The sequence below is a fragment of the Hydra viridissima genome, unplaced genomic scaffold (assembly GCF_058129835.1).
Source record: "Hydra viridissima isolate aposymbiotic clone 2 unplaced genomic scaffold, HvirCarnegie_v1 scaffold_1, whole genome shotgun sequence".
NCBI classification, from domain to species: domain Eukaryota; kingdom Metazoa; phylum Cnidaria; class Hydrozoa; order Anthoathecata; family Hydridae; genus Hydra; species Hydra viridissima.
The window spans coordinates 34009516-34023331 of NW_028324300.1; the positions used below are offsets into that span (position 1 = coordinate 34009516).

General features: G+C 31.6%; 1 protein-coding gene across 2 annotated transcripts; it reads left to right on the plus strand.

Moving 5' to 3' along the window:
• Positions 1-517: 517 nt before the first annotated feature.
• LOC149894670 (uncharacterized) lies at positions 518-6400 on the plus strand. 2 transcript variants are annotated; one of them, XM_090065527.1, is made up of 6 exons: positions 518-905; positions 1342-1721; positions 4485-4730; positions 4887-5072; positions 5418-5708; positions 6133-6400. In XM_090065527.1, the coding sequence occupies exons 1-6, from the start codon at positions 827-829 to the stop codon at positions 6247-6249; spliced, it is 1299 nt and encodes a 432-aa protein (XP_089921653.1). In that variant the 5' UTR covers positions 518-826; the 3' UTR covers positions 6250-6400. The 2 variants fall into 2 exon arrangements, with proteins under 2 accessions (XP_089921653.1, XP_089921651.1); XM_090065525.1 differs by lacking the exons at positions 4485-4730; positions 4887-5072; positions 5418-5708; positions 6133-6400 and having other exon boundaries at positions 698-905; positions 1342-3186.
• Positions 6401-13816: the final 7416 nt, after the last annotated feature.

Sequence of the window (13816 nt, forward strand, 5' to 3'; positions counted from 1 at the left end):
GTTGCGAGTAACCTAAAATGCTTGCCAGTTTTAATCCCCTTATTATAATCTGTTTTTATAAGTTAGGGTTAGGGCCCTTATTACAATTACTGTCCCTCGGTTTTTAAATAATAAGAACATACATAAAACCTTAAAAAAACTACTTATAAATTTGCCTTTTAAAGGATCTCTTCTTCCGAAATGGGTGTCTCCCAGGGTAAATGCATCTTCTCCTTACTACTATGTTTAGGCCATTTTTAAATTGGTTTAAGAAAAAAACCCGAGAACCCCACCCAAATATCCGCCTGACAAAAAATTCCCCGGAAAAAATTCCATAATGATTACTTTAAAAATACGCTCTATTTTACTTTTTTTTTTCTAAATAACTTGTTTAAACATAAATTATTTGAAGCATAAGTTATTATTTTTTTAAAAATTAAAGCTAAAATTTTAAATGATTTTTACACACTAAAAAAACTAACGGCATTATAACAGCATTTATGTACGCAGATTCTATAATGCCGTTATTAATGCTGTTATATTCACGGATCCAAAGATATAATTGGAGACCAAACAATTTTGGCGTTATAATGGTGTTATATTTGCTGTTATATTATGCTGTTATGTTATGGTGTTATATTTAAAGATTTTTGCTGTTATTTTTACTGATAGTTTTGCATTTATACTTGCTGTTATATTTAATGTCACACACGTGACAGCAAATATATCAGCAAAATATCACTGCAATGCTGCCACATTTTGGCATATTTAAATAAGATGTTTTGAAACTGCCAAATTAGTTTCTAAAGCGTTAGCACGAGCTGATAAAAGTAAAAAGTAAATAAAAATGAAAGCAATTAAAGTTAATTTTAAAGAAAATGCTGAAATAGTTATTGCCAGTAATTTTTTAGAATTTTGTGCATCTGGTAGGTATATTTTATTTTATTTAGACTAAAAATTTTATCATTTTAATTCACCGTATCATTAACGATTTTTAATTTAAATTGAAAATTATCATTAGAAAATGCTCATGCATCTTAATATAACTAAATAACATGCTAATTTTATATTATATGTTATGTTAAATTTTGATTCGAAATAATTTTATAGTAGCACTAGGAAACTTTGCTTGCTTTTATAATAACATGTTAACATGTTATTATAAAGTCAAATGTCCTAATCGTAGTATCATCTCAAATCAAAATCTAAAAATACTTTGTTACTTTTTTCAAACTGTTAAAATAAAATTATAGCACCAAAAAATTTGTCACTCCTTTTTTAGTATGATAATTTGAATTAGTAGATATGTAAAAGACAATTTTCAATAATATCAAGTTATATTTACACTATTTTATGTTTTAGCTCGTGAAACCTTTAATTTGCCCATGATTGAAGAAATCAAGTGGAACGGTTGTAAAGTAACTGCTAGTAGTTTTGCTGCTCTTCTCAATGAACAAAATTTAGAGCTTACGATTCAAGCTCCACAACTTGTTGATATTTCCAACACTCAACAAGTTGGTCTTTTATCTAATTTAAATAAAACTGACACAGCTCAATCATCACCATTATGCCAATTTTCATCCATTTTAAATGATTATGTAGATTTTGTGGTACCATCAAAGAATATAAATCTGATTTCTGAAAAACAATATATGGCTGAAGAATGTAGTGTAAATGTTGTTCAGCCTCCAGTGAGACAACTATCTTCATCAGATCTGAAAACACCCCCGACACCACGAAAGGTAATAAACTATAACTGTTCTGTTTGTTATTGTAAAACTACAACTTATAGTTTTATGCTTCATCACTTAAAACTGCATGGCAACCAAGCAGCCGTTTTTTGTGAAATTTGTTTGTCAAATTTTAAAAGTCTTTCAGGATTCCTGAAACATTCCAAAAAATGTTCCATTAACCAGGTCAATACCTGTACTACTGAAAATGAAGTAGAAAACGAGTTTGTGGTTGAAATTGGTACTACAAAAATTAACAAAGATTATTTAGGAGCTTTGGCATTACATTTACAAGGAAAGCACAGATGTGCTCAAAACGTTTTAAACATAATTTTCAGTAATTTAAAGGAAATGCTTTCTGTATTGAATGTTGACATAGAGGCTTTAAAAGCAACTTGTGATAAACTGTCAACACAATATTTACGGGAAAAGTATTACAAGAATTATTTACAGATTCCAACCGCAAAAGTGATTGCTCTGAATAACCAAGGTTGTTTTATTCCTTTCATTGAAATATTGTCTTTCCTATTACAATCTCAAGAAATTAGTAACTTTACAGCAGTGAATGGGGACACAAACCACATGAAAATTGGAATATATTGTGATGACCTTGGAATAACAAATCCTTTAGGAAAGGCGCGTAAAAAGCAAAAAATGTTTGTATTTTACTTTCAAATTTTAAATATCCCTTCATTGTATCGCGGTAGAATGTCTACTATCTTTCCGTTAATTTTTACTTTAACTAAATGGGTAAAAGATAAAAATTTTTACAGTAATCTTTTCAGTGATTTTATTTCTTCGATAAGCCAGCTGAAAAATGGAATGGTAATTAAAGTTAAGGGTGTTCCCAAAAAAATTACAGTTGAAGTAGTATACTTCTCAGGAGACTCTCTTTCTGCAAATGCAATTGGAGGTTTTAAAGAAGGTTTTAGTGAAAAGACATTGCGTTGTTGCAGAAGTTGTAACTCAACCAGACAACAAATGAAAGATTTTTCTAACCATGAAGAATGCAGTATTCGCAATGCTCCTGAACATATGATACGTTTAAATGAACTAAACTCTGGTTTAAGCAAAGCTGATAAGTTAAAATGGTCCAAATACTACGGCGTTGTTTCAAAAAGTATACTGTCAAACATTCCAGGATTTGATGTGACAAAACAGCTTTTATTTGATCCTATGCATGATTTGTTAGAAGGTCTCATTCCACTTCAGTTAGAGTTATTTTTGTTGTACGCCATTCAGAACAATTTTTTTACTTTGCAAGAAATAAATGATTAGCTGCAGCGGTTTAGCTATGGTAATGGTATTGAAAAGCCTAATATGATTCATTCCTCAATAAAGATTCATGGTAGTTTTGGCAGTGGCCAAACATTGACCCTTTCTCGTGTGATATCATTTTTTGTCTTAGAACGCATGGGTCAAACAGATGTTCATTTCATTTGTTTGTCAAAAATTATTCAGGTGCTTCAGCTGTGCTTGTCTCCTGTTGTTACCTCCCTTTTTTTATCTGATTTAAAAGCGTTAATTCAAGATCATCATTGCTTATTTTTGTATTTGTATCCTGATAAATTCATTCCGAAGTTACACTTTCTTATTCACTACCCTGCTCAAGCTGAACGGTTTGGGGCTCTACGGGAACATATGTGTATGGCTTATGAAAGAAAACATCAGGTTGTGAAGAATTTTCGACACTTTAATTTCAAGAACATTCCCTTTTCAGCATGTAAAATGATGGTTGTTAATACCACAAGCAATTTTTTTAATGCAGCTGGAGAAAGACGTGGTGATGTATATGGACAAGTGGACGAGTTGAAGTTCAAAAAAGGCTCTATTATTTCTGCTAAAGTAAATGGCATAATTTACAAGATTAATGATATCATTTCATGCCTACATGAAGAAAAGTTGATATTCTACAAAATCCTTTCAATATCATCAGAAAATGACAAGCGTGCTTTTAAATGCTCTAAACTTATAGTACAAGCGCACTCAGCATATTTGATATGTTGTGAATCTTCTGAACAAGTTCTTATTTATCCAGATACTTTGATATTTCCTTGGTGCGTCATACAATATTCTAATTCTTCAAGTTCTGTGAATGGCAGAATCAGTATTTTTCCTTTAGCAGTGCCAAATCTAAGTTTTTTTAATATATGTTTATAAGTTTATATTTTAAAGTACATAATAAAAATTTGTTAATTTTATTATATTTTTTATTTTTACAGCAGAAACACATTTAAAATGTGAAAATATTGTTTGAATAAAGATTCAAAGGAAATTCAGATTTTAACATATATTATATCCTTTTTTGTATGTTCAGAAAATTTGGTTTGAAATACTGAAATCTATTGTATAACTCTTGCATTTTATTTTATTTTTTGGCTATTAAACTTTCATAAATGTTGGCATTTTGACATGACACAACAACACAATAAATATGTTGCAATAAAAATCACAAATAATGTTCTTAAAAAGATATGAACATTTTCTAACATGATTCTTTTATACACAATATAAATAGTTGTGACATTTAATTACAAATTATATAAAATTTATATTAAAAAATTTATCTAAACCTTATTGTAAACAATGTAATATTATTTAATGTATGTTGCTTATAATAAGCTCTGATTTTTAATATGCCACCATGAAACACCCTAAATTCTAAGTCTCAAAAACCATTTAAACAATCGCCCCACTATGATTTAGCTAATATATCACACACTTTGCTGTAATATTTATTATGTCAAACATTTTATTGTGTTAATGTTTTTTCAGATTTTAACAGTTCCTTTTGATTCAGATGAAGTTGCTCACCTGAGGACTTTTTTTAGTACATCATCTTTGAACTTCTTAAACAATGTCTCAACAAATGATATTTTGAAAAAGGAGTTAAAAAGTAGCATTCTTCAGTATTGTCATGTTGCCCTTCCTTCAGACAATGATGCATGGGTTCGGAGAGAGTTTTTTTCTAAACTTAAGTCAACACTTCGTTTTAATTTTCCAAACTGCTTGGAACACTGGGTAAGAATTGTTTTAAAAATTATTTACAATCTCATGGCACTGCTACATTTTTTTAGGTGTGTTTATGACACATACATGTTTTGTTGCTGTTGTATGAAATAAGTATTTGTTTATGTACCCTTAAATGATATAGTTTTGAAAAATAAATTCTCCTAGGATTCACTTCTAACCCAGGTATCAAACATAATTAGGCAACAACGTTGGTCTAAAAGTCATCCAAATGGAAAAGCAATTAGACAATTTCAACAGGTTTCAAAACCTAAAAAGTCTCCATATATTATGGATTCAATATCCACAGCTGAACCAGTACTTTCAGAAGATCAGCTTCTTCTTGAAGTTGAGGTTATATTTTTAATTTATTTATTATGCTAACTTAATTGGAACAGCAATATGATAATCAATACTTGAAATATTTTACTGAATTAGTAAATATTATATAATTAGTAACTATTATATAGTTTTTTTTACTAATTAATACTTTTTCACAATCAAAAATACTTTAAAAAATTGTTTAATGTATAATATATCAAGTAATTTTATAACATGTGTTATACCCACCTTAGCACCATGCGCCATATCATGTTATTTTAAACGATTTTATGATAAACAATTTTTGGTTGGTTAATTGATTATGTGCACCATTGCTTATTTTTGAATTTACAATATTTTTATTTTTATATTTTTTAGAATGAAATAACAAAAACAAAACCATCTATCAATGTTCTTGCAATTTTGAATAGAAATCTTTTTAAACCAAAAATATATGAAAAACTCCCGCTTCGATTGTCACTGGCTCCATGTTTAATAATTGCTGAGTTTAAGCGCCTTAACCCACAGCATAGTTTTATTGAAGAAGCATGTACAATTTTTGTTAATAAAGCATTTGCAGGATCTTCGAATCACCTTGAAAGTTTGCTTGATTTACAATGTAAAATAGGTTCAAAAAAAGCAAAGGATGTCTTGTTTAAGAAATCTGAAGTAAGTAAAATGAAATATTTTATGAATTCTGTTTAATGATTTCAAATAATGAATTTATGAAAATGTCTACATTATTTTTGTGTTAAATAATCTACTTAATGTAGAATTTATTTGTTTATTACAAATATTTATTTGGGAATAATATTTGCATAAATATTTATTTCATTTCAGTATAAACTTATTATAAAAGAAATTAAAATAATTATACAATACCTTAATTAAAATGCAAAAATAGATTAAAAGCTGAAAGAATAAAATTCATGAAATAGTAGCTGAAAAAATTAAAATGAAATCTGGTGTTATAAGAAAAGATTTTATAAATTTTAATCTGTTACAACGAAATCTTTTAAACTATTTGGAAAATACCTATTAAATTATATTTGTAGAAATTTTTATAATTAAAGTTTGAATATATTTCATTAAGTCTGACGATCTGCTCGATGAGTTGAAGATACCTGCAAAGTATGGTCCGCAAGTGCTTTATAACGCAACACAATATGGCGTTCGTAACTACTATGAATTGCGGATTCTGGGACATTGATACTTTTTCCATACTTAAGGAATTCAAGATGGCGTCGTGTTTTTAATTTTCTGCAATCATGAATTGTGTATTCTGTCACATTGTGATTTATAAAAATACCGCATTAGTATTTTTATAATATAGTGATTTGCTATAGTTAATGAATTCAAGATGGCGTCGTGTTTTTAATTTTTTAATTTCTGCAATCATTTTTGTTGACTTACCTTTTTTGTGTCCTCGTGTTCTAGACCAAAGAGTTGATCATAGTCCATAAATGTAAAGCACGGTTTTAGTTTGTAATGCCCAATAGCCAAGGTGTGAATTCCGTCTTGCAAGATGTGTCTTTTGTCATCGTTAGCGCTGAGTGCGACTTTGTTGATCTCTTCGGTGTAAATGTTATGCTGATGAGATCGGATAACGTTCATGGTTTGTTATTTTTAAAAAAAATTTATTCTTTAAAAATTTCACCACAAGGTATTGATAACTTCTTGAAAGTCAAGACCTTCATTCAATTTTTTTAAGATGTAAAGACACAAATGACCACAATAAGACGTATCACCAAACTGAACTCTCTCGCTGTTATAATAAACAGGGCTTTTCAAATAGTCAACGAGCTCGACAAGAGGAGGCTGGGCATAAGAGTCAAAACTGTATTTTTTGTCTCCGTCTTTATACCAACAGACCCAATGAAATCCACCAGTGCTTGAATCTCCCGTATTCACGATTCCACATTCTTTTTTCATTGGCTTTTTTGGTAACTCATCCCTGACAAACACACCTTGAAAGTTTTTTAATTTTAACTGTTTAGTAGCCTTTATCAATTGAAAGTTAGTTAAAGCTTCATTAGGTAAAACAATTCCTTCTACATCAATCCATTGAAAGTCAATCATTTTTTTTTAATTTCTTAAAAAGTTTATCCGAATTTTTTAACAAGCGATTTTCATAGAATAGCACCTAAAAAGGGTATACTATTAAAGGGTGAGTTAGGTCCGAGTAATAATCCAGCTCCAGCAGATTGATAGCCTTTTCCAGTTTTAATGAAGAGTCCATCACCGTAAACATTTTTAGTCCATGGGGTGATAAACAATCCTTCTCCACCTAAAGTTTTTATCTTCATTCCTTTCCCATTTTTGCTCATGTAAAAAAGACCTCTTCCTGCAATTTTATCAACCATAGCAGAACCGGCAGAAGAGCCTACACCTGCTAACAATCCAGTAGCTAGAGCTGGGACTACTCTTGTAGCAAGAGTGCTGCCTAACATACCTAGTAACGGTAAAAGAGCTCCGATAAATCCACCTTCAACTTTCGAGTTGTATGATAATTGTTTTCTGCTCAGTTTGAGTGTGACTCCTTTACCAGCTTCATACGCTTTTCTAATTTTATTCAATTGCGCATTAGTGATAGCGAGAACATGTTTACCGTTCAAGTCTTGATGAGAAAGCTTAATGCTAGTATCGGTTTTGTCTTGAATGGCTTTTTTAATTTTATCAGATTGGCTCTGCGAGATATTAATTTTGATATTTTGATAATTGCTCATTTTTTATGTATTAAAAATTATTTATTTCACTTCTGGAATATGATATCGTATTGCAATATCCTCTCCACGAAAATCAACCAAATCTCCATTCTGATCAATGATGCGAGTAACCATTGTTGAAATTTCAAACAGTTTAACAGGGAGATAAATCAAATGCATTGGTCTCTCAATGATTTTATAGCCAGGACTAACATTTGGATAAAAGGAGTAAATGCAATTGAGTTGGGTTCCATTAATATAGGATGATCCGATAACGTTGTTAACGATTCTGATGGTGCTAATGCTTGAAATTCTAACGATTTGATCCGACTCGTATTCGGAATTGGAATTTAATTTTCTTTTAGTAAACCCTAAAACTGATGCGATGCTGTTTTCCACGTTCAAATCCATCAAATAATTCATTCCAAGTGTGATGGTTGATTTTAAAGTGCTTAAATTGGATCCGATTTTTATGTTATCGGGAGAGTAGCTGATTTTATTTGCTGTGACGTAGCTAGCGCTTTGAGACGCATAATTTTTTATTGTGTTTGAGACGGTCTTTTGTAAATAATTGTTGATGTCTTTAATGTCATAGCTTCCTGATGGAATGTTAATGTTCTCCCAATGAGCTCCATTGTCCATGCTGTATTTGAAAGAATTGTTTTTACTGTTTACATTTGGAATGCTGTTGTAAGTCTCAAGACCGAGAAAAGCCATTTCATAACTTTTTCCTTCGTCAAAAACGATTTTATCCAAAAATTCAGTAGTGATAACACTTGATTTTCCATCTACACCGATGATTATACCTGTCATTTTTAAAATAATAATTATTTTTTAAATTGTTTTAGAAAAATAAAAAATCATCAAACCCGCTTCGGTACTTTCCCTCGTTCTTTTTAGAAGAGAGATCAATGACAGCAAATCCGTGAGGTTCATTCCAGCAATGATTGCAAAAGGCTTTAAATTCTTCTATTTTCATATCGCAGGAAACGTGATCTTGATAAATGTGATTAACGCTTTTTTGGTCTTGTTTAAAGAGACAAATAAAGTTAGCATTTTCTCTAATGGTATGTCTTGGAATCTCGAAATAGTTTTGAGCGAGGTAAAAGCAGTCGACGTTAGAGTGCCTTCCTCGGATGTAGTATTTTTCACATTTGTTTTGATTAGTCAATTGCAAATCGTCAAAGATCATTAAATTGTTTTTGGATGAATCAAGATCTTCAGGTTCAGGTACATCGTCTGCTGTTTCGAAAAATTGACATTCCATATCATCATTGTTGGAATATTTTTTTGAAAGATCGTTAATAACATCTTCATGGATTAAATTCAATTTTTCCATTTCGTCTTGTACATCATCCGTTAACAAATCAACAATATCCTTTTTAGGAAGTTTATTTTCGAACGAGCTTTTGAGTATTTTATATTCCGGTTGAAAAAGAGATTTTCCAAACACTTGCAAATGATTGTAATCTAGCCATCCAGGTCTTAAAAGTAAATTGAGTAGCAACGTTGTTTTTCCGTATCCAGACTTTCCAACAATGATTCCTCGAATGCTTCTCGGTAAAAGCTTGCTGTTGTTTCTTTTGGTTTTTCCAATTTTACACGACAATTTCATCACTTCCATATTTTTTATATTAAAAAAGTTTTTATATATGTTAAAAAATGTACTGCGTTAAATGCAAAAGAGAGACTGAAACCATTCACTTGAAAAACGAGATCACAAAAAACAACAAGCATATAGTCAAAGGAACTTGCGACTCTTGTGGGATAACAAAATGCAAGTTTGTTTCGGCTGCAAAAGGAGGAGACTTGGTGGAATCGATCAACAATTTTTCAAAAAAAATAAAGCTTCCATGGGCAAAGTTTCCAGGAGAAATGCACATTCCAGGGATGAATTTTGCTGGACCGGGAACCAATTTAGACAAAAGGCTTACTTCCACAGACATGTATCAAGAGTGGAGCAAACCGGTGGATAGAGTAGACAATGCAGCATACCACCACGATTTAGCTTATAAATATTTAAACGATGTTAAAAGCAGAAATGTAGCAGATCGAATGATGCTTGAAGAAATGAACTCCATTCCAAACCCTACTCAGAGAGAAATAAGCGAGCGAAAAATCATCGAACCCATCATCAAAGCCAAAGCTAAATTCGGATTGGGTGTGAGTGATTTGAAATGGACGGATCAACTTGCAGAGGAGCTTCATAAACCGGTGATTCATCATTTTAAGAAAAGAAAAGTGATTGTGAACGACATTGATGAGATATGGGCTGCTGATTTGGTTGACATGCAATCGTTTTCAAAATTCAACAACGGGGTAAAATATTTGCTCATGGTGATCGACGTGTTTTCAAAGTATGGATGGATCGTTCCGTTAAAAAGCAAAACAGGTCTTGAAGTGGCAGAATCGTTGAAAAAGATTTTTGGTGAAAGAAAATGCGTCAAATTGTGGGTGGATAAAGGAAAAGAGTTTTACAACAAGCACGTGAGAGCGTTGGGTGTGCAACTGTATTCCACTGAAAATGAAGAAAAAAGTTCTGTTGTTGAACGATGGAATAGAACAATGAAAGAGAGAATGTTTAAATATTTTTCAGCTAACAACACTAATAAATACATCGACGTATTAGATGAGATGGTGAAAAATTACAACAACACAAAGCACTCTTCTATTAAAATGACACCAGTGGAAGCTAGCGATGAAAAGAATAAAGGTAGGGTCTGGTGGAGTCTGTATGGAAAGGATCAAACATTACCAGCAAAACCAAAATTTTCCATGGGTGATCAAGTGCGAATTGTAAAAAAGAAGTCTCATTTTGAAAAGGGGTATACACCGAGATGGACTGAAGAGGTTTTTACCGTGTCAAATGTTCAGTATACGAATCCACCCACGTATAAAATCGCTGATGCTAACGGTGAAGAAATTCAAGGTACATTTTACGAGCAGGAGATGCAAAAGACCAATCAAGACATATTTAGAATTGAAAAAATCATTCGCAAAACCAAGAGCAAGTCGTTAGTCAAATGGTTAGGATATCCAGACTCGTTTAATTCATGGGTAGATAATAATGAATTGTTAAGTTTGCAAAAATAGACACGCTGTTTTTGTATGATAAGAAAAAAATTTGAATTTTGAGTTAAATAAATTTCTTTTCATATAAAAAATAACAATGAGTATGTCAGAAAATCAGCGTGCGATGATAGAACGGCTAAATGCAATGAATGAAAGGATAGAACCTCCAACGCCGGAAGAAATTACTAGTCTTGAAGAATATGCGTTAGAGTTGATAGAGAGAGATGAATTTACTTATGAAATAGAAGAAATTTATGAACAATTTATGGAAGAATATACTGAAAAATTTACGCAAGAATTTATGGAAAGATATTATTTAAGCGATGATGATTTTAATGTTTTAGACGAAGCTGCTGTATTTAGTTTGCCTAGTTCAGAAGATGTTGATCCTGAAGATTTACCTTACAATGGACCTTACAATGATACTATAGTTTTAGATTACAATTCGATGAGTGTTGAAGAACAAAATGAATATGATGATTATATATATAATGAATTGTTAGAAGATATGCGTAATGAAACGGGTGGAAACAACTTTATCATTTACATCAATGATGAGGAGGAGAAAAGAAATAGATTAAAGATTGAGGCGTTGATTGAAGGTTTTAAAAAGGATGAATATAGAGTGTGTGCTTCTGCTGCTTAAAACGATAATCATTTTATTCCTCACATATAAAGAATAAAATGATCTAAAAAATTTATTTTTAATATGTAAAATGCATGCTCCTCACAAGTTTTTTAGAAATGTTGCCTCAGCAGAAGTTCATAGTTTGGATTTGCAATTAAAAATTTTGGAAGAGAGGGTTAGAGAGTTGGAGGAAAGAAAACCAAACAACATTATTGTGTCTACGAAAACGTTAGATCATCCACCTTATTTCAACGTTAACAAACAATATGAGATTTTTGCTCAACAAGACATTAAATTTCCTCCTGTATCTCACAAGCAGATATCGTTGTCTGTAGGTTTACAATTAGACAAAGGAATTGCTGTCGTCACTTTGATGGATAAAATAAGCAACCAATTGAATTATTTCAAAAACGATGCTATTTTTTCCGAGTCTGTGGATGAGATATTTATAACCATACACAATTATAACAACAAGGAAGTCACCGTTAAAAAAGGAGAAAAACTTTGCAAGATTAACTATATTGATTTAAAATAGTTTTTTTATTAATAAAAAATGGAAATATTGAATGAAAAACTTTATCCAGTTCTTCCATCAGCTCCTGTAGATGAAGGGCATGTTTATAGGCTTCATAAAATAAGCGAGATTCAGAAAGAGATAGAGAGTGAAAAAGCAAAGCGAGTTCATCTAAGCAAAAAGTACCATCGCGTGTTTAGGATCATTTCTAATGTAGATAATACAATCCAAACCTTATGCATTGCTTTGGGTGTGACTGGAATTGGTCTTTTATCAACCATCGCTGCTGCCCCTGTTGCAATTGCGTGTGAAGGTGTGGCTATTGGAATGGGGTTTTTATCCATTGTAGGAGGACAAGTCAACAAAAAACTAGCATTAAAAGCAGAGAAGCATGAAAAGATCAAAGTGTTGGCAGAGTCGAAATTGAATACGATTAGCGAGCACATTTCCAAAGCGTTGATGGATGGAAAAATAAACGATTCAGAGTATGAATTGGTTCTTGATGAGCTTCAAAAATTTAAATCCTTGATGGAGGAAATACGAACCAAAACCAAAAAGGGAATAGATGAAGTTACTAAAGAAAACTTGATCCAAAAAGGACGAGAAGACGCGATTCAAACGTTTAACAATTTGTTTAAGAAAGGATCAACGTAGTTGTAAAAACCAATTTATGTTTTTTTTCCACGTATTTTAAAAAGATGTTTTTCTTTAAAATACAAGACCTGAATAAAAGGGATGAAATTGTGAAAGAAATTAATGACAGACGAAAGAGGATTTATCAGAACAGCGTGAATGACAACATTTCAGATACGAATTTTCAAGCTGATTTGAGCAAGCTGTTCAAGCCGATCATAGAGAGCAATGAAAAGATGATCAAAAGCCTGTCAGTCGATCAAAAAAAGAAAAGACCTTTCGAAGTGAACAAAGTTGGAGATAAAATGTATATTGGAAAAATGGAGGTTGAAATAGATGGAAATGATATCATTGTCGGTGAAGAAAAGTATAATGGAACAAAAGGTCTTTGGGAACTGATGACTGAATTAACAATACCAAAGAGCTATACCGATGAAGATTTGCAAAATTATGAAAAAATTTTAATGGATAGTGATGCTATAAGATCTGATTCACAACCGCATAAACCGAAATCATCAAGAAGACCAAAGTATCAGCAACTTATTGCTCCTATTTGGGAAAAAATGATGCGTATTGAAAAAGGTAAAAAAGGTCGCGGTGTCATTATTCTTCCAAGCGATCCTAATGCGTTGGTGGAAAAGCTTGAATTGAGCATAGCTGCATGGCATGCTGGAAACACGGCTTCAAGAAACGAGGCTGTTGCTATTTGCGATGAGCTGTTGAGACAAGGAGAGATTAATAAAGAGGAATATAAATCGTTAATGAAGGCTATTGATAAAATTATTTAAAAAAAATTGTTTTATTTAAAAAAATGCTCATTGTGAACAAAAGAAGATATGTGAAAAAGAACGTTGTTGGTGGAGGTGGTATTGTAGACATGATTAAAAATTTCATAAAAAGAGCAGCTGCGTCAAGTGTGTCAAAAGCAACAGTGAATTTGCTTAAAAATGCAGCAACAAGTAAAATTGGACAAGAAGCGATTACAGCTGCAAAATCTGCTGGGACAGAGTTAGCCCTTTCAGCCATTTCCACTGCTAGAGATGTAGCTATTGATAAAGGTAAAAAGACCATTGAGAAATTAAAGACTGGTTCATCTATTCAAAGTAAGAAAATGTCTAAAAAGAACGCGATTCGAATTCAAGACCTGGTGAAAATGGGACAGGGTATGAAAATAGTATGAAGATAGCATTCTATTGCGATGACTTGTTATAAACTTGCAATGTCT